Source organism: Callithrix jacchus, chromosome 4 (assembly GCF_049354715.1).
Source record: "Callithrix jacchus isolate 240 chromosome 4, calJac240_pri, whole genome shotgun sequence".
In the NCBI taxonomy this organism is placed as follows: domain Eukaryota; kingdom Metazoa; phylum Chordata; class Mammalia; order Primates; family Cebidae; genus Callithrix; species Callithrix jacchus.
Window position 1 is genome coordinate 112,729,186 of NC_133505.1, and position 19,463 is coordinate 112,748,648.

General features: G+C 43.4%; 1 protein-coding gene across 8 annotated transcripts in view; it reads right to left on the reverse strand.

Annotated features, from left to right (window-relative positions):
- Positions 1-1,208: 1,208 nt before the first annotated feature.
- RTN4IP1 (reticulon 4 interacting protein 1) overlaps positions 1,209-19,463 on the reverse strand; it is a 56,600-nt gene continuing 38,345 nt past the window's right edge. For 5 of the 8 annotated variants that reach the window (XM_035296425.3, XM_035296424.3, XM_035296423.3 and 2 more), the window contains 4 exons: positions 17,139-17,322; positions 12,612-12,704; positions 10,827-10,922; positions 1,209-1,336 (listed from right to left, as the gene is read on the reverse strand). In XM_035296425.3, the coding sequence (XP_035152316.2) occupies positions 1,229-1,336; positions 10,827-10,922; positions 12,612-12,704; positions 17,139-17,322 (481 nt within the window). In that variant the 3' untranslated portion in view covers positions 1,209-1,228. The remainder of the gene's footprint in view (positions 1,337-10,826; positions 10,923-12,611; positions 12,705-17,138; positions 17,323-19,463) is intronic. The other 3 variants (XM_078369893.1, XM_078369891.1, XM_002746875.6) reach the window with 1 other exon arrangement.

Here is a 19,463-nt window from a genome sequence, read left to right on the forward strand (position 1 = left end):
TTTTCTTTTGAAATAAATCAGTAGTTAGACCAGACCAGCAATTCTAGAGAAAAGCTTACATCTAACGTATATGCTACCAAATGAGTGTCTAACAGGAATAAACCAAGCAGAAATCTCAAAACAGGTCTACATCAAAAGTTAAAAGCAAGTGTTTCAGGTGCAATACTGAGGATGAGTATATTAGGAAGTAAAAACACCATGAATGAACAGAGATTCAAAAGCGTATACTGCAACGGGTTGACTGGTGAGCTCCCTAAATGTAAACATTTGACATCAAAGTGGCGAGCTTTGGGTTCCATTGGAATGGCTGCAATTTCCATGGAAAAGCCCTGGGAGAAGCATGTTTCCATTGCTGAAACAGGCCTAACCCTTACGCAGGATGTAAGGGTTTTAAAAAGTTAGAAACTGTGTCCTCACTTTTCAATATTAAGAGCATAAACAAATGAATCACCAGTCAGATTTTTATATATGATGCTAAGAGATTTACAACTTTAAGAGCTGTGGTGACCACGATATTGTGAAGAAAGAAAAAAGGAAACCTTGGCTGGTTAGAAAGGTGCTCAGTGAAGAATTCAAGAAGGAACCAGCTTTAAATTACCTCTTCATGCCGACATCCATCCAGACACTGAAAGTTTTAGTACTGTACAAACATTAAGTCAATCAGGCCCAGCACGGTGGCTCACCTGTAATCCCAGCCCTTTAGGAGACGGAGGTGGGTAGATCACTTAAGCCCAGGAGTTTGAGACTAGCCTGGGCAACATGGCGAAACCTAAAAATACAAAAAAATTATCTGGGTGTGGTAGTGCACACCTGTAGTCCTAGCTACTTGGGAGGCTGAAGCAGCAGAACTGCTTAAGGTCGATGCTGCAGTAACCTGTGATCACGCCACTGCACTCCAGCCTGGGTGACGGAGTGAGACCATCTCAAAAAGACAAAGTCGGTCGAGCTGGTAAAATAGAGGGTGCCACAGGAACCTGCAAAGCCCGTGTGAAAGAACAGCTTGAAAAAAACAATCTGGAATTTTTATTGACTACAGACAAGTCCAAGTGCTGATATTTTTGTATTAATTACTGACCAAAATAGTGTGTGTGTGTGTTTTAAAATAGTGTGTGTGGAATTTATAATCTAATCTGGAAAAAAATGTTTGAAAGGGATGGCTAGAAAAAAATGTGGGCACACAGGCACTTACCAAATAAGGAAGCCAACAATCACTAAACCGCATATTTATTTAAACAACATTAATTACAGTCTTTCCTCGGGCGTGTCCTCTTTCCACCTTCAGGAAGGCTTCTGGAACTTTAGAAAAAGGAAAGGTTTGTTCAATAACTGGCCGGATCTGTAAAACATAAGAGGTTGACTAATGAATATAAAAAACTTCATCTTCCAAGGCAGATGACATTGGTAATTACCTTCTTCACAGTGCCTCTCAAGCCAGTCTCTGGAGTCTCTCTCCAGTGGACCCAGGTCAGGTTCTCACATGAGCCGTGAGACTGCCTCCACTCCTGCCTCACTACTGCATCTCTCCTTAACGCCCCTCCCACCCCACTGCCTGGTCTTACTTCTCGCTGTTCTGTCAATCTCTTACTCAGAACCCTTCAACAGTTCCCACTCTGGCATTCAAAGACCACACCCATCCTGACTCAGCCCTCATCCAGAGTCCAGACTTTATCCAGTCTACCTGTCATTTTCTCCACATAGTATGTTTGTGCCTCTGCTGGTACGAGTCAATCAGCCCAGAAATCCCTCTCCTTTGAAAACTCTACCACCCAGGTCTCACACTGTCATTCCTCATGCCCCAGTTTGCAATGTGCTATTCCTTTCAGCTACCACAGGAACCATGTGGCCTTCCTCCATCTGCACTTGTTACAGCTGAGTACACATCTCAGCCACTCTGCGGTGTATGGTAGATACCAAAGAGGCATCCCAAGGTCCTTGCTGTACGTATCCGCCTGGCTCCTTAAATTCCTTAAAGAGTGCATGGAGGCCTGGCGTAGTGGCTCACGCCTGTAATCCAAGCACTTTGGAGGCCAAGGCAGGCAGATCACCTGAGGTTGGGAGTTCAAGACCAGCCAGACCAACATTGTGAAACCCCGTCTTATAAAAAAAAAAAGAGTGCATGGAAAGTGTGTGTGTGTGTGTGTGTGTGTGTGTGTGTGTGTGTGTGATTTGTTAAGTGTCTGGCATATCTGCCCAACCAGAGCATAAAGTACCTGTGGGACAGGGGACTAGGCCACTTCATCTGCATCCCCCACAACACCAAGCATCATGCTAGACATATAGTAGGAGCTTAATCAGGTCACTTAGGTGAAAACTAATAAGATAAGTGGGAAAAAAAGCACCATATGTGAGCTTCCTGGGCTTCAGGAATACTTGGCCCTGGAGCTGCCCTGGCAGTCTTTGCTAAACGACGGTGCAGCTGGTTACAATTTACAAGAAAGCCGTTCCAGCCAGTTCATAAATGTTTCAATGCTGCTGGGTCTTTTCACTGTACTATCAGTACGGCCCGCAACCTCCTTCTGAAACTAGGTCCCAGGTAACATCCTCTCTCTCCATGCAAAAATCCAACTGAATTCTTCCTTTTCAAAACTTTAAGCAAAAATCAGTAATTGTTCACTGGATATCAGTGGCCTGCCTCCCATAGCTCCACTGGCAGGGATAAGTTATCAGAAGGCATAAGCCAACTATAGATTTTACAACGCTTTTCCTTTTACAAGAGGAAGAAGTGTTCTCATGACATTCAGATGCATCTGATGAACCTTCCTCTTGGATGAATCTCACAGCCCAGCCACCAGAAAAGCATCTTACACTCCAAAGTTCCTTTCTTCAAAAAGCTGGAAATACTTTTGTGCCCACAAATCACAATAAGGTCATAATAAAAGCAATAGCTGGCACATTCTGGCCTCACTATGTACCAGACACTGTTTTAGGGGCTCTATAGATTTCATCTCATTTAATCCCCATAACCATTGTTTGACGTAGATACTGTTATTTTACGGATGAATAAATCAAGACAGAGTTAAATAAGTTGCCCAATGTCACACTTCTGCTAAATGGCGAGTCAGGATTCAATCTGGTGCCACTGTCTGCTGTCACCACTATGTACTGAGTCTTTCCTATAGCATCTGCTGCTGTGTACACTTACCCCCAAAACCTTGAAGGGAAAGGTGGCCAAGGACTGTTGGGATTTATCACAGCCTGCATGTTGGCCTGCCTTCCTTGTGCCAGCTGAGGACCTGGTCTCTAGGCCCTGCATCCAGCCACCAAGATCACAGATGTGCAGTATGTGGGTGCCATCCACGCCTATGGGGGACATCACTACTTGCTGATCCCCTGCAAGCTGAGCATGACCTCAGATTTTTCACCACCACAGCCACTTTAACTGCTCTGAGCTGGCTTATGAGATGAAGCCTATTTGTCTTCCATTCTTTCCAAGAATAAGGCAAAGAAAGGGCTGTGGTGAGTCCCACTTTAGGGTAGGCTGCATTAATGTTATAGAATGGAATGCATTAATGTTTCCTGGCCCAGCACAGTGGCTTGCATCTGTAATCCCAGCACTTGGGGAGGGTAAGGCAGGTGGATCACCTGAGGTCAGGAGTTTGAGACCAGCCTGGCCAACATGGCAAAACTCCATTGCCACTAAAAATACAAAAATTAGCTGGGTGTGGTGGAGGGCACTTGTATGTAATTCCAGTTACTTGGGAGGCTAAGGCAGGAGAATTGCTTGAACCTGGGAGGCTGAGGTTGCAGTGAGATCACACCACTGGACTCCAGCATAAGCAACAGAGCAAGATTCTGTCTCAAAAAAAACAACAACAACAAAAAAACGTTTCCTGTATGTCCTACATGAAACCTGAACCCATCACTCCCCTAAAGCCCCTGGGACACTGTTTTCAGGATGCTGTTTACCTGGAAAAGGAATCAACTGAATGCATGCTTAAAATGCAGAGTCCAAGGCCTCCTGTTAGAACAGCTACATGAGAACCTGTAGGGCTGGGGCAGAGACAATGCTTCCCCCGTGATCTGTATATACCCTAAAGTGGGGCTCACCCAGCCTCTTACCTTATTCTTGGGATCCCTAATTTGTACCGTGCACATACCCAAAAGTGTCTGCCTCCTAAGGCACTAATCCAGAGCAGGTACACAAAACAGGCTGAACTCCAGAATGAACTGCCTGGGCTCATCTAGCTATGTTCAGCTTAGAGCTCTGACCGGGGACACATCCTGAACTGATGACACAGGCAGCTTGCAGTTACTGCACACTTTAATCTGGCTGGTCAGGCCTATTGTGGCAAATAACCCGAGAGGGCTGACCACGGCATAATGGGTCATTCAGCAATTCCCGTAAGTGACAATGGAAAAAAAGGTTTCGAATTGAAGGCGGGCAAATGCCACTGTTGGCTGAATCCATGACAGCAAACACAGATTAACGGGATAATGAGAGAGTGTCTATGTACAGCCTCACATCAGACTTAGAATACTTGTTTGTTAAGGACAAAGGGATCAGAGTTAAAATCCAGAGAGGGGAAAGAAAGGTTACTCGCAGTGAAGTGGGAACGTTTATGTGATGACGCTGCTATAGTCCACCTGGCACAGGGAGCCCTGTTATAAAGCGGGCAGGCTCAACCCCATGCTTCCCACTGCGCGGAAACGAGGCTCACTGCCGGCCAGGACACGCCCACAGGAGCAGCCCTCATTCAGTCTTGGATCCAAGTGTGGGGTCCTGATTGTGCCTTGCATCCTTGAAACAAAGGCTGAACCAAGACAAGCCCCAAGATTTGGCACCTGCTGTCTGACGTCCCTTCTGTGAGAATGTAGGGACAACGGGAACCTCAATCTCTCTGGACATGGCCTTGGAATTTTGCTGCTTACCAGCTGCTGGGCAAATCCTCCTTCCTGCTGAGGCAAAAACCGGCTCTAACACTTGAGGGGAAGACAGTACAGAAAACCTCTCACTACTGAAAGAGCATGAGGCTGCTGATGAAGGACACTGTCTAGGCAGGCATGGCAGCAGGCAGAAGTTTTTCCCCAATTCCTGTTTTCCCAGTGAGAATCACAAAACAATAGAGTTAACATATCTGAGTGGGCCTCTTTTGACAGACTGGGAAACTGAAGTGCAAGTGACTGCGTGGTAAGTGCAAGATCAGAGCTGTCAACAACAAAGCCAAAACAAGGACGCAGGACTCCTAACGTCATTACTGCATGGGAGGGATATAATCTGGGGAGTCACAGTCTGTTCCACTTCTTTTCCTAGACCCTTGGCCTCTTCTTCCACCAGGCACAGAGGCTGCAGGTCTCAGAGGGTGAGGTGTGTGAGGGGATGCTGACAGGTGGCAAACACCAAGGAAGACCTAAGGGCTCCTGGTCTGAGTCCAAATCCACACACCTGTGGACAGGCACCAGGACCGCAGTTCCAGCACTACCTCTTGGACAGGTATGCCCCTGACCTCTGCGATAGGTTCAATATTTCCAAAGTTGGGGTAAAGAGGAAGAAGGGGACTTAGTCTACCTTTAGATAAGAAGAGGACAAAAGGAAGAGGTAAATTTTGCTCTCAGTTGCTGTTTCTTGGAAACTTCCTGCCCCAGATGGCAAACTCAAAACTGGAAGATGGAGTGAGAGAGGAGGGGGATGGTGGGCGGGGGAACTCTCCAAGGGAGTAAATGTGCCCATTTGGGAAAGTGTCAGGGACTTGTCTCTAGGCACTCCTAAAACATGTAGTTCCGAAAGCCAGAAGGTGAGCGGAGAAACCCCAGATAAATTTCCTCATAGAAACAATTTCACCAGCATCACAAAAACTTCAGAAGCATTGAGGCCATGAGATCCATGAGAAACTTGCCACATCAAGTGAGGCAGCCCTCTTCCAGTGGTCATAGGGATTCAGTCCCTAATCATTACCTTCCGTCCCTAATCAAAATCCAGTGGTAATAAGGACTTAAAGTTTAGAATGTACTTCATTGCTAAATGAGGGCCCAGCTATTCAAGACGGGCCTGGGAAATCACCTACCTCAGAACTCATTACATTTTTTCTCTGAAGCTGCAATATCCAATATGGTAGCCTCTAGACACATGACTATTTAAGTTAATCAAAAGTAAGTAAATAAAAAGAAAATCAGTCTCTCAAGTTGCATTTGCTACATTTCAAGTGTTCAGTAGTCACGAGTGGCTTAGTTAGTGGCCACCACAGTGAATACTGCAGACAAAGAACATTTTTATCACTGCAGGAAGTTCTAGAGGACAGTGCTGCTCAAAAAGCAACTCAGTGTGACCAACACATTTCTCCACCATCTACTCGGTCAAGAAGTGCTAGTGGGCCTTTGGTAAATGCTTTGAATTGAACTCAAACATGCTGCATAGGAACTATTCTGATGCTGGCTAAAATAAAGAAAGAAACTGAGAAATCTCTATCACTTGCTTGGCTGGCATCTGAGATTTTGAATATATCTGTGAACATTAAGCTCCTAACATCAGAAGGCTCAATAGGAAAAGGTCTTTCTGGTCAAGTGCAGTGGTTCACACCTATAATCCCAGCACTTGGCGAGGCCCAGGCAGTCAGATCGCTTGAGCTCAGGAGTTCGAGACCAGCCTGAGCAACACGGCAAAACCCTATCTCTACAAAAAATTTAGCTGGTTAGGGGCATACCTGTCCAAGAAGTAGTGTTGGGTAGTGCTACATGGGGGGCTGAGGTAGGAGGACTGCTTGAGCCCAGGACGTAGAGGCTGTAGTGAGCTGAGATCACACCATTACACTCCAACCTGGGTGACAAAGCGAGACCCTGCCTCAAAAAAAAAAAAAAAAAAAAAGATCTTCCTCCCATACTTGATTTCCAGCCACCTAGTTTCCTTCCTCAGAAGCAACCAATATCTCCAGTTCCTTTTGTGTCCTTTGAGGTATTTTATACATTGTGGTAGGCAGAATAATGGCCCCCACAGAAATTCACATCCTAATTCCCGAAATATGTGAATATGGCACCTTACATGGAAAAAGGACTTTGCTGGTGTGATTAAGGATCCTGAGATGCAGAGATTATCCTGGATTATCCAAGCGGGCCCAGTGTAATCTGAAGGTCCCTATAAGAGGAAGGCAGGAGGGTTAGAGTCAAAGATGTGATAACAGAAGCAGAGGCTGGAGTGATGTAGCCACAAGTCAAGGAAGGCACGGCCTCTAGAAGCTGGAGAAGGCAAGGAAACAGATTCTCCCCTACAGCCCTGCTTCTGGGAGGAATGCAGCCCTGCCCACCCATTTTGGACTTCTGACCAAAATCTTATTATTATAAGATAATACATGTGTGTTGTCTTAAGCTACCATATTCGTAGTAATTTGTTACAGCAAGAGAAAACGAATACATGTATATACACGCAAATATGTATAAATATTTTCCTTCAAAACAGTTACACAGTCCTTCTTAGTAGCAGCTATCATCTGAAGACTGCCTCACCACCACCTCCTCTCAGTCTTGAAAGATACTGAATTTCTCAATACAAGATGATGGAGTCAAATACCAAGAATTCAAACTCTATGTAGCGATATCTGGATGATGAATTAAGCAGAAAACAATGAAGGCTGTAGAAGGAACTGTCCTAAGGGTCATGAGACCTGGGCCCTGCCTAACTATATGACCTTGAGCTCGTCATTTAATTTCTTAGGGCCTCTGTCCCTTCAAATGTGACATGGCAGCAGGATGGGGGATGAAGGGATGAAGGGATGAAGACAGTAGACAAGTGTAAGGTTTTCCTCTTTCTAGTCTATGAGTATGTTAATCAATGACATATGCATGACCTGAATAGAATTGTTGCTAATCTCCCCCAACCAAAAAATAAGGGTGTTAAATAGTATGAAAACAGGAACTGTTTATTGTGCTAAGGAGAAAATGCCAATAAACTGTAGGCATAAGGCACGTCAGTACCAACCCATTATGCTTAAGGGGCTAATTATAAATCATTCTTTTTGAGAAAGCCTAGAACAGTGGTTTGCAAACCGGTGTCTAAGAGCCCACGGCTCCTTGGCTGTGTGAAGCAGCTGTAGGGAAAGAGAATATTTGCAGGGCCGGGGGGGGTCACTCCCTGCCACCACTTCGCCAGCAGAGCAGCTCCTCCTCTGCCTTTTCTGTAAATTGCACCTTGGTGTGACTGGTTTTCAGTGTAATCCCAGCACTCTGGGAGGCCAGAGCAGGCGGACACCTGAGGTTGTGAGTTCGAGACTAGCCTGACCAACATGGAGAAACCCCGTCCCTCCTAAAAATACAAAATTAGCTGGGCATGGTGGCGCATGCCTGTAATCCCAGCTACTCAGGAGGCTGAGGCAGAAGAAGTGCTTGAACCTGGGAGGCTGAAGTTTCAGTGAGCCGAGATCTCACCATTGCAGTCCATCCTGGGCAACAAGAGTGAAACTCTGTCTCAAAAAAAAAAAAAGGCCAGGCACAGTGGCTTACCCCCATAATCCCTGCATTTTGGGAGGCTGAGGTAGGCGGATCATGAGGTCAAGAGACTGAGACCATCCTGGCCAACATGGTGAAACCCCATATCCACTAGAAATACCAAAGTTCGCTGGGTGTGGTGGCATGCACCTGTAGTCTCAGCTACTTGGGAGACTGTGGCAGGAGAATCACTTGAACCTGGGAGGCAGAGGTTACAGTGAGCTAAGATCATGTCACTGCACTCGCCTGGGGACAGAGTAAGACTCCATCTCAAAAAAAAAAAACAAAAACAAAAAACAAACCCAACAAAACATCTAACTATTAGTTTAAGATAATGATTGGCTGATTGGTAAACTTTTTCTGTAAAGCGCTACATAGTGAATAATTTAGGCTTTGAAGGCTTCAATGGTCTAAGTTCCTTTTTTTTTTTTTAAACAAATCTAAAAACGTAAAAATCATTCTTAGCTCAGAGGATCTGCAAAAACAGGCCTCAGACTGAATGTAGCCCACAGGCTGCAGTTTGCAACCATTTATCTAAGATAGAATAAAAATACTAGGTAACTTAAAATTCACACTGAAATTGTGCCCAGATAGGATGAATATGGAGTCCCACCGCATGCATAAGCCTTCCTGATGACAGTCATGTGAAAACAATGCCTTAGACCGGGTCTCTAGGAAAAACAGATTGCGAGGTTCCCACATGCTTCGGAAACTTCAGCTCCTCTTCACTTTTGAGCCTGACAATAGTAAGCACATTAAAGGCAGGAAATCTTAATTCCAAAAACATTTACTGAGTGCTGCACTGGGAGAAAGCAAAGATAGGGTTGGTGTTCATAAGAAAGTAGAAGGATGATGCTATTAACGGATTGACACAGAGTGCTCATTATTGTGGATATTAACTCGGTGGCTTCTCCATTTTTACTGGGGCATGCAAGGCTAACAAGCAGAATTTAGATTCTATCGGTAATACTCATTAATCCAGATTCTTTTTTGCGTGTGTGAGATGGGGTCTCCCTATGTTGCCCAGGCTGGTCTTGAACTCCTGGGCCCAAGTGATGCTCCCACCTCAGGTTTTTAAGTAGCTGGAATCACAGGTATGAGCCACCATGCCCAGGTCAAATTCTATTTTTATTAAGACAGTTTAAATCACAAGTGACCAGTACCAGATCTTCACATTCTTAAAAACAAGTCTCTAATGAGGTAAACATGGTTCAGAGGGTAAGATGATGGGTAAAGAAAGAGAGAAGGGGCCTAGAAGGTAGGTCACAAGAGAAATTCTAGATACTAAATATACATACTAGATTTTCAAAAGCTGTCAATTTTAATATCTATCAAAGGCTAAGTGTGGTTGCTCACGCCTGTAATGCCAGCATTTTGGGAGGCCAAGGCGGGTGGATCATTCGAGGTCAGGAGTTCCAGATCAGTCTGGCCAACATGCTGAAACCCAGTCTCTACTAAAAATACAAAATTTAGCCAGGTGTTATGGTGGGCACCTGTAATCCCAGCTACTCAGGAGGCTGAGGCAGGAGAATCACTTGTACCCAGGAGGCAGAGTTTGCAGTGAGTTGAGATCACACCACTGCACTCCAGCCTCAGCAACAGAGTAAGACTCTGTCTCAAAAAAAAAAAATTATCAAAATTATAAATGCACACATCTTTGGACTTAGCAATTCCATTTCCAAGAAAAGAAATGGTTAAATACACAATTAGGTACTAAATATAAATATTAGGTTATTCATTGAAGCATTATTTGCGAAAGACTGAAATTAAACAAATTATGGTACACCCATACAAATACTATGCAGCTGTTAACAAAAAAGAATGAGAAAGCTTTTATATCCTGACATAAAACAAAGTTGAAGATGTGCTGTTTTAGGAAAAAAAATTTTAAAAAGCAGGTTTCAGAAGAGTATGTTATCCATGTGTGTTAGGAAAGAAAGAAAAGAGAGAAAAAGGGAAAAAACTGTTTTTTCCTGTTGTGATAGAGTATCTTTGGAATGCCCAAGAAACTAGTAATGTTGGTTGCATCTGACAAGCAGAGTCTTACTGACTGAGTTATAGCAGTCAAAGGAAGATTTCTTGAAATAACTTTGTCCATTTTTAGGGTTTTCTAACCTTACGAATGTATTTTTTCCAAGTTACAAGTATTTAAAAAGAGTGGGCTCTGTTGTTTCACAGCTTTACATATCAAAAAACAACTGTGGCTCTTCTAACAGTTACCTGCTAAAGAGAATCATTAAGCGCTCAGCCAAAGCGTGGAAGAATTTAAATGATCTCCTCCAATTTAACAAATATCGACTAACCACACAACATATAAGTAAGATCTGTTGTGTTATTCTTTCTAATTTCCCAGGATAAAAAGGCAATGGCCTCTCACATCCACACAGAAGCAGGGGCATGACAAGAGAGCTGACCTCATCAAGGTATCCACTGTCACATTCCAACTTCCCGGTCCCAGAACCCTTCACCGTCAGGAATGATTTCCAATGCCAAACAGCCTGTGTAGAAGACTAGAATCAAAGCACAAGGAACATCTGCTCACTCAACGTCCTGGAGAATACTTCAAGGACATCTTTTTAAAATCTGGTTCTATTTTAGCCATTATAAGTTATCTGCCAAATGTAATAGATAGATATATACAAGTCACCTCTCATCTCTGTTGGATAAACAGTAATTTCCAGGTAGAGGGAGAGTCACAGTATTTTGAATACAAAACAGAGTGGTAAGCAGATGGATAGCCTGGAGCAGATACCAGGACCAGCACAATCTGGACTTCTGGAGGACAAAGACCTCTCTAATAATGGGGCTCCAACCACATGAAGCACTTACTTGATGATACTTCATTCTCTTCTTCCTAGAAATAAAATAAGCATTCCTGTGGATGTGGGAGAACCCTATGAAGAAGCAGTTACACAGTCACAGTAACACCGAGCCCCTGTCCCTATCAGAACACACCAAAACTCAGAAGTCCACAAAAAGACACGTAGCCTGGAACCCAAATATTTGGGAAACAGTAACAGACCATCCTCTATCTTATACTGTTCCTTGGCTGTGAAAGAAGAAAAACCCTAAATACATAAAAAGCAGCCATTAGTTCCCAAAAACATTCCTTTCCAAAATCAAAATGGAAAGATGAAATACGCCAGCAAGAGGCAGGAGCCAGAAGAAGAAAGCCCACCTCCAGGGGCTCTGCCCAAGTGTCTCAGAGTGGTTCACACAATGCTAATGCTGGCCTGCTCTAGCTCCATTCCCTGCCCTCTGCAAAGTGACAAAGATAAGGCAGTGTAGGCTGAAGTCCCAAATCAGCTTCAAACACTGAGAATGCAGCTTCGTTCCACCCATTTCTGCAAGTTTGAGCATGCCCTTTTCTCAGTGAGTCAGCTTTCTCACCTGTAAAATGAGAATCACTCTATCTAAGATCTCACACAACCTTCTCAAAGTTCTCCATCCTATAATTCCACATAATCTCTCAAAAACATAAAAAACATCAGCACCAGAATACCACCTTCTGGGTTATTCCTCCAGAGATGGGATATCACGGTGGTTTAGACCATGTAAAAACCCAAATAAACAGGTGGCAGCTGAGGAGGCTTTCAACTCCCAGAATCCCTGAAAGGCCTTGCGACATCCAGAAAAGGATGACCAGACGATAAGCAAATCCCGTTCCCACAGAGTCCACAGCAGAACAGACACTCATAGTCAGAGTACACCAGCCAGTTGTCTTCACTCAAATCCCCAACAATCCTCACCCACCCTCACCCTGGCCACTGATTGTCTCAGATGGACTATTTATTTGCCCTCGATTTTATTATACCCACCTAGAAATCAGGAGAGCTGGGGATCTGATGAAATACTAGCAGCCCAATGTGGATCACAGCCATGCTATGATCTAACCAAGTGTCTCTGGGAGAATCATACAACCTCCCTGGGACCACCTCTTCATCTGTTAAACCAAGGGGGTTTGACGAAATGAGAGAAGCTCTTTTAGTCAAAGTATCATGCAGATGAAACAGTCTGTGTGTATGCCTCCCATGCAGACAAAACCAAAGACACAGCATGTAAACTTGGCCATGTAAGGCAGCATAAGGCCAGGTGAGCAGGCCACCTCTGTGGAGTACCCACAAGGCTCAGTGGGCAGGTCTACAGGAGGAGCTCTAGAAATACAAAGGCTTCTAATACAGGTTTCCAGGCGCACGTACCTTTCCCGCATCCACCAGTTCTGCAATGTCATCTAAACACGGACCACTGGCCATGAAAAATGCCCAACGATAATGGACTCCTTTCCAGAAATGCTAAAAATAGGAAAACAAAACATGTCAAATATAGAAAAAGATAAACCTGATTAAATGCAAATTTAGGAAAAAGCATTTTCTGGATGGCTACAACAAACATTTCTCATTTCATGCTGACAAAATGAGTTGTGTGCACAGCACCTTAGCACAATGACTGACAAAGAATGGATGCTCCATACATGTTTAATACATAAATAAGTGAACAAAGACATATCCATATCACTCAGGCTCTTTCTCTAAACTGTAACTGATGAACAGGTAAGCACAGGAAAGCTTTCCTTAAAATGATCGTCTAAATGAGTTTCCTCCCCAGGAGAAATCAGGGGCTGAGACCTCTGGGCTTTCCTGACTAAGGTTTGAATAAAGCCCAGAGGCACCAGAAGAGGTTTTCACCAAATTAAAAAATGTTTTGGAGATAAGAAGTCACCAAAATATGATCTTAGACAAGAAGTCACCAAAATATGATCTTAGACAAGAAGCCCAATCACAGTTTTGTTTTTTTCCCCCCAGCTCTTACAGGAAGAAAGTGGCTTTAAAGGCAAAACAAAGTGCAAAGTTCCTTATACATCATGGCTGAATCTTTCCCTATAGTTATGGCAAATAAAAGCCATCTAATTGGGGCAATACCTCTCCAAATGAAGACGAGTAAAAATCTTACACCAAGAGGGTTCATGACCCCTTTACAGCCACTTGTAATTGCTATTCTTTGTTTCTTTAGTTGAGAAAGGGTCTTGCTATGTTGCCCAGGCTGGTTTTGACCTCCTGGGCTCAAGCAATCCTCTCACCTCAGCCTCCCAAAGTGCTGGGATTACAGGTGTGAGCCACTGTGCGAGGCTGTAATTGTTATTTTTCAGGTCAAAGGTAGGGTGGGCCACTATGGAAACAAAAAATGAGCTGAGGTTTTCCATGATACCTCAATGACCTGCCCAACCAAACCTTCATCAGGTGGGAACAAGCTGAGATAGTAGAGGGGCAGCCAGTATCACAGTGCCACCCTCTCCACACCTACCCACAACTTGTGAGGTGAGCTCAGACTTCTTTTCCATTGAGCTTACACTCAGTATGATATAAGCTACTACCATGGCATGAGGCTGGCAAATGCAATGGAATCCCTCCAACCCCAGCACTTACTAGTTGCATTTTGTGTTTTTTTGTTTTTTGAGTTATGTTATTTTGGTCAGGCTACCCATTTCCTGCCCTGCAGGATGGTGGTACCACCACCTAGCTTGCAGGATTGTTGGAAGAATTAAATGAGAATGTATATAAAATCCCTGACACATAGAAAGTATTCTACCAATACTTGTTCAGTGCTGAAAGTGAAGCTCATTGAGGAAAGACTGAGACAATACCAATTCAGTTTAAGAATGTAGAAAGAAAGAAAAAATTAAGTGGTTGCCTAGGCAAAGCTTCCCACAGAGTGTGCCAGGATGGCTAACTGGGTGAGTGACCCTACAGACCTATCATCTAACCCAGAAAACCTGTGAGAGTTAAAGGATTCATCATCAGTAATTACCCTAGGACAACAGTTATAAAGAGAGTCAACCTTACTCTAGAATTGGTGTGATGAGATATTGACTCCCCTTAGCCCTCAGGATAGCTTCCGGAGGTAGAAGTCTCCAGATAGGCTGGTCTTGGAGGAGCAGAGCTTGGTTTGTTCATCTCTATTACCCAAGGCAGCCTCAATGTGCTGTTCAAATACTATTATTTTCTTTTCTTTTGAGACAGAGTTTCGCTCTTGTTACCTAGGCTGGAGTGCAATGGCATGATCTCGGCTCACCGCAACCTCCGCCTCCTGGGTTCAGGCAATTCTCCTGCCTCAGCCTCCTGAATAGCTGGGATTACAGGCACGCACCACCATGCCCAACTAATTTTTGTATCAAATACTATTATTTTCTATGTCTGTCATGGCATGAAAGATGTTGGGATGCATTGGTCTATGCAACTAACTTAAAAAGAAGAGGCTAGGCACTCTGGCTCACACCTATAATCCCAACACTTTGGGAGACAGAGCTGGGAGGATTGAGGCCAGGAGTTCAAGAGTAGCCTAGGCAACATGGCAAGACTTTGTCTCTACAAAACAAGAAAAAGAAAAAAGCTGTTTGAAGGTTTATGTGTGCCAGAAGCACTGAGAATGTCCCAAGCTTACTGTGGATCCAGTTAATGACAATCACAGGTCTGTTCAAATACTTTTCCCTAATGTCTGGCTTCATAGACTATAATTAAACCATTCTGGTAATTCTGTTTAGGGTATTAAAAAAGGAACAGAAATGGTCACAAGTGCCACATCTATAATTCTTCACAGCATGTGGCTCTGTAAAGTGAAACTTTTGGTCTGCAATAGCAGAATTTGTACATTTTGCTACAAGAGGTCTGTGTTTTTCCCCCTGCAGGCCACTATAAGAAAGTAAACCAAAGCAGGCAGGAGAGTCAGAAGCATGACAATGAGGCTTCAACTTCGTGCACAATCAGAAAGACACTGAAAACTACTTAAAAGGTTTTCACATGAGATTACCACTATCATCTTTCAAACAGGAGAAAAAGAGAATGAAGAGAGCTGTGCCTGTTTTACTCTTCAAGGACAACTCTGAAGGTTGACTTGTAAGAGGTCTCACTGGAATACAAACTGTGAAATCTTATAGAAAACTTAAACTTACTTTTAAAGCACTGGAAAATCTGGGTTTTGTGAAAGAGAAAGAAGAGACAAAGGACAGCTAAGAGTCCTTTCTCACCACAAAGTACCCTGTGGACACTGTTTCTGGCTACTTTCTGAAGCAAACGGAAATAAAGAACACCACAGTGCAGGGCTTTGGTTCGTTCATCTCTATTACCCATAATATTTCTAAGAACTGAGTCGTGGTCTCCTCCATCATAGCTCTTTGTTACGACCTCCAAGTATTTAGTTAGCACACAGAACTCAAGAGACCAGAGTTCTAAGTTTCATCCCCCAAAAGCTCCCAAATTAATATCTAGAATAAAATGCTAAAGATCATCTCACAAACATGGGGCAGCGTTGGTTGGACTGACACAGTGACTCACAACCTTTTCACCACCGAGGAACTTTCTACTGCCTTTTTCCTGAGTCTCAAGTATTTTGCCTAAAAAAAAAATAGTTTTTTTTTGTTGTTTTTTATTTTTTTGTTTTTTTGAGACAAGGCCTTCCTCTGTTGCCCAGGCTGGAGTAGAGTGGTGCAATCTTGGCTCACTGCAACCTCCATCTCCCAAGCTCGAACCATCCTCTAGCCTCAGCATCCTGAGTAGCTGGAACTATAGGTGTGCACCAACACACCTGGCTAATTTTTTAATTTTTTTGTAGAGATGAGTTCTCACTATGTTGACCAGGCTGGTCTCAAACTCCTCAAACTTAAGCAATCCTCCCATTTCTACCTCCCAAATTGCTGGGATTACATGCATAAGCTACCGTGCCCAGCCTATCTTTATTTTTTCTATCATATATTCCATTTTAATTAATTTATATTTTAAACCAATGAGCTATAATTACCACCAGTTTATCTCATGAAATTATAAAAGCCACTGTCCCCAATGTGATGACAACAGCCTACGAGGTAAAGTGGAGAGTAGACTCCAAGCTCTGCTCTTAGTCTGGTAACTGAGCTGATCTGCCCTGATCTCCAAGGTCACCACTCACCATTGTGTGCAATTTGGGCGAGATGTGTTCAGTGTTGAGCTCTATACAGCCTTAGTAAAAAGTGGCCCCGTTTCAGAGTCAGGCTGACTAACCAAGTCCCAGGAACTCCCATAATGCCATTAATAGCTGGAGTTTCAAATTTACATGGAATATGCAGTGTTAGAAGAAGTTGACATGACCCCAGCAAAGGCATGAGTGGAGGCTTACTGAAGTATAAGCACAACTTCTCTTACTAATAGACTTCTAAAGGTCTGAAAGCCCCAGTCTGGGAATCATTGGTCTATCCCAGTACAATGAAAACAGCAGCTGTGGATTTTCACCTTTATATACAAGAGACTGTATGTGTTTAGACATGAAACAGAGAGAGGGCCATCAGGTAGAGACAAGAAGGAAGCACAGACAGAACATCAGATGTCATCAAGAGAGGCAATAGGTAATAATAAAGGCTAACATTTAATTAGAGTTTTTTATGTGCCAGGCATTGTGCCACGTCTACAATATGGACTACTTCATTTGATCCTTACAAGAATGCCATAAGGTAGATGTATTATCAGCCTCATTTTATAGCTGAAGAGATTGGGCTTAGAGACATTCAGTAACTTGCACAGGGTTACACAGCTACTAAGTAGAGGTCAGATTTGAACCCAGTCAGTGTGACTCAAGAGTCCATGCTTGCAGCCACTGTGCTATGCAGCCTCCAAGAGAAGAGAAACTGGCTAGGTGGCAAACCAATTTCTAGCAGCAGGAGGCACCTGCTTGCAGTCACAAACCAAGACCCTTCTTCCTACCTTTAATGCCTTCGAACCTACAGTGACTCCTGTCTGCAACATCCCATCTGCTACACCCAATCGGTCCATGTTCAGAAGGAAAGGAGTCACCAAAGTCACATAGGTGGCTCCTGACCATTTCTTGAGAAAATCTAGAGCCCATGTTTCAGTGGATCCGCCAACATTATCAAGGATAAAATCAAACCTGGAGAGGAAGAACCAAATCAAAACATTGTTGTCAGGCTTTACACTGAACTCTGATCCTCCTTCCTTCCCAGCACCAGTTGACTTAGGGTTCATTCAGCAACAAATGTCAAACTGTACTGCACCTCGCCATCCTGCAGAGGGGTGGCTGCTTTGACAGAGAAGAAAGAACACATCTACTCGCTAGATCTATGACTTTTCTCCAAGGTAAGTTGAATGTGACTAATTTTTGTCATAAAACCACTTCATTTTCTAGTACTTGAGAGTGACTTAAGCAAGTAGTTCTGAACAGAAAGTGGTTTTGGCTCACTACAATGCACAGCATAGCCCCTCACAGCAAAAAAATTATCCAGCCCAAAATGTCAATAGCTGAGAATCTAAGGTTGCCAAGATTGAGAAAGTCTGACTTAAGGTTTGTAAAAAACTGCAAAGCTTTTCATTCACTATAAAGTATTCTTTGGTGCACATGGATATTTGAAAGTTAAGTATGAGATTTTTACCTACAAGAATAATTTGCCTTTATTCTCTCTACAGTCAGAAATGCTCATGGAACCATCCTTGTCATCTTCTGTAATTTTCTATCATTTGGCTTCAGGTACAGCATCAGGACAATGCAAAAGGAGAAATGGCCTGCTCTAGCAGGCCAAAAAAATTCAGTCATAATGGAATCCACAGGAACTGATAGAGATTCAACTTCTCACATCTAACCTAAAGTTTTGCAATCACTATATTCCACTGAAACAGGACAAAACCTAATGAAGCTTTTAAATACTTTTGAAAACAAAGATCTATGTAGAGAAGACATGCATATAAATTCAGCAAATCAGTTGATGAATTCCTCTTTGGTAAATCTTTGCTCCCTTCAAATTCGTCTGGATGATGTCAAACCTTAAAGTTCCTGAAAGCAGCTTTGGCCAACTTTGTGGATCCTGAGTATTTCATGGAACTGAACTAAAGAAGGGCAGATAAAATCCAAGGATATCAAATGCAGGAGCATGATGACCTTAACAGATGACCATTCTTTTTACTAAAAAAGTGTCTACTTCATTTCCAAGTTTTGAATGAACAAATTTGAAGACACTTAATTTAAGGAAAACTAAGGCAGCCTGGTATTTAGAACATGCGTTGTCTGAGAAAGAAATGTGGAGACCAGGTTGTGGATCCAGCTCTCCCAACAAATGACTGGTGGCATGACACTGAGTATGCAAAAACTCATAAATTCTCTGCCCTTCACTTTCTCAACTACAGCATCATAGGGTCAGACTGAAGGTTTCAAAGCCCCTTCTTGCTATAAAACTCTAAGATTTCAAATACCTAAAATAAGCTGCTATTTGAAAGGAGGAATATATTCATAGGTAGACTGAGAGGTCAAACTCCAGGCAGAAATGACAAAGATCAATTTTAACTAAAGCTATTAAAAAAAAAGAAGAAGAAAAAGTAATGGCTTGCATTTATAAACCAGGAAGTTCCCCCTACTAGAAAAGTACAAGCGAAAGAAGTAAGACCACTTGCCAGGAAGAGATGCTGAGGAAGAACGTGTAGCACTGGTTTGGGAGCCTAGACTGAGTATCCTCTAGCCTACCATCTGTTAAGTTCTCTGGTGACAAATTCCAGTCGTACATAAAACTTAAGGTAGGCCAGGTGTGGTAGCTCATGCCTGTAATCCCTGCACTCTGGGAGACCAAGGCAGGCGGATCACTTGAGGCCAGGAGTTCGAGACCAGCCTGGCCAACATGGTGAAACTCCATCTCTACAAAAAACTTACATATATATACAAAAATTAGCAGGCATGGTGGTGTGTGCCTGTGATCCCAGCTACTTGGGAGGTTGAGGCATGAGAATCAGGAGGCAAAGGTTGCAGCAAACTGAGATCGCACCATTGCACTCCAGCCTGGGCGACAGAGTGAGACTCCATCTCAAAACAACAACAACAAACCTTAAGGTAGATAGAGGGGAATAGGTAGTACTTGGCCCACTATCATGTTGCTATTCCTAGAAGCATCAGAAGATACAATAACTGCTTTCTAGAAGTCACATCTCAGAGACCTGTCATGTCCTCACTCAAGGGGCCTACAGAGGCTTAGGCCTGAAACACAGGTAGGGTGGCTGAAAAAATCTCTGAAAGGGACGATGATAGTCCTT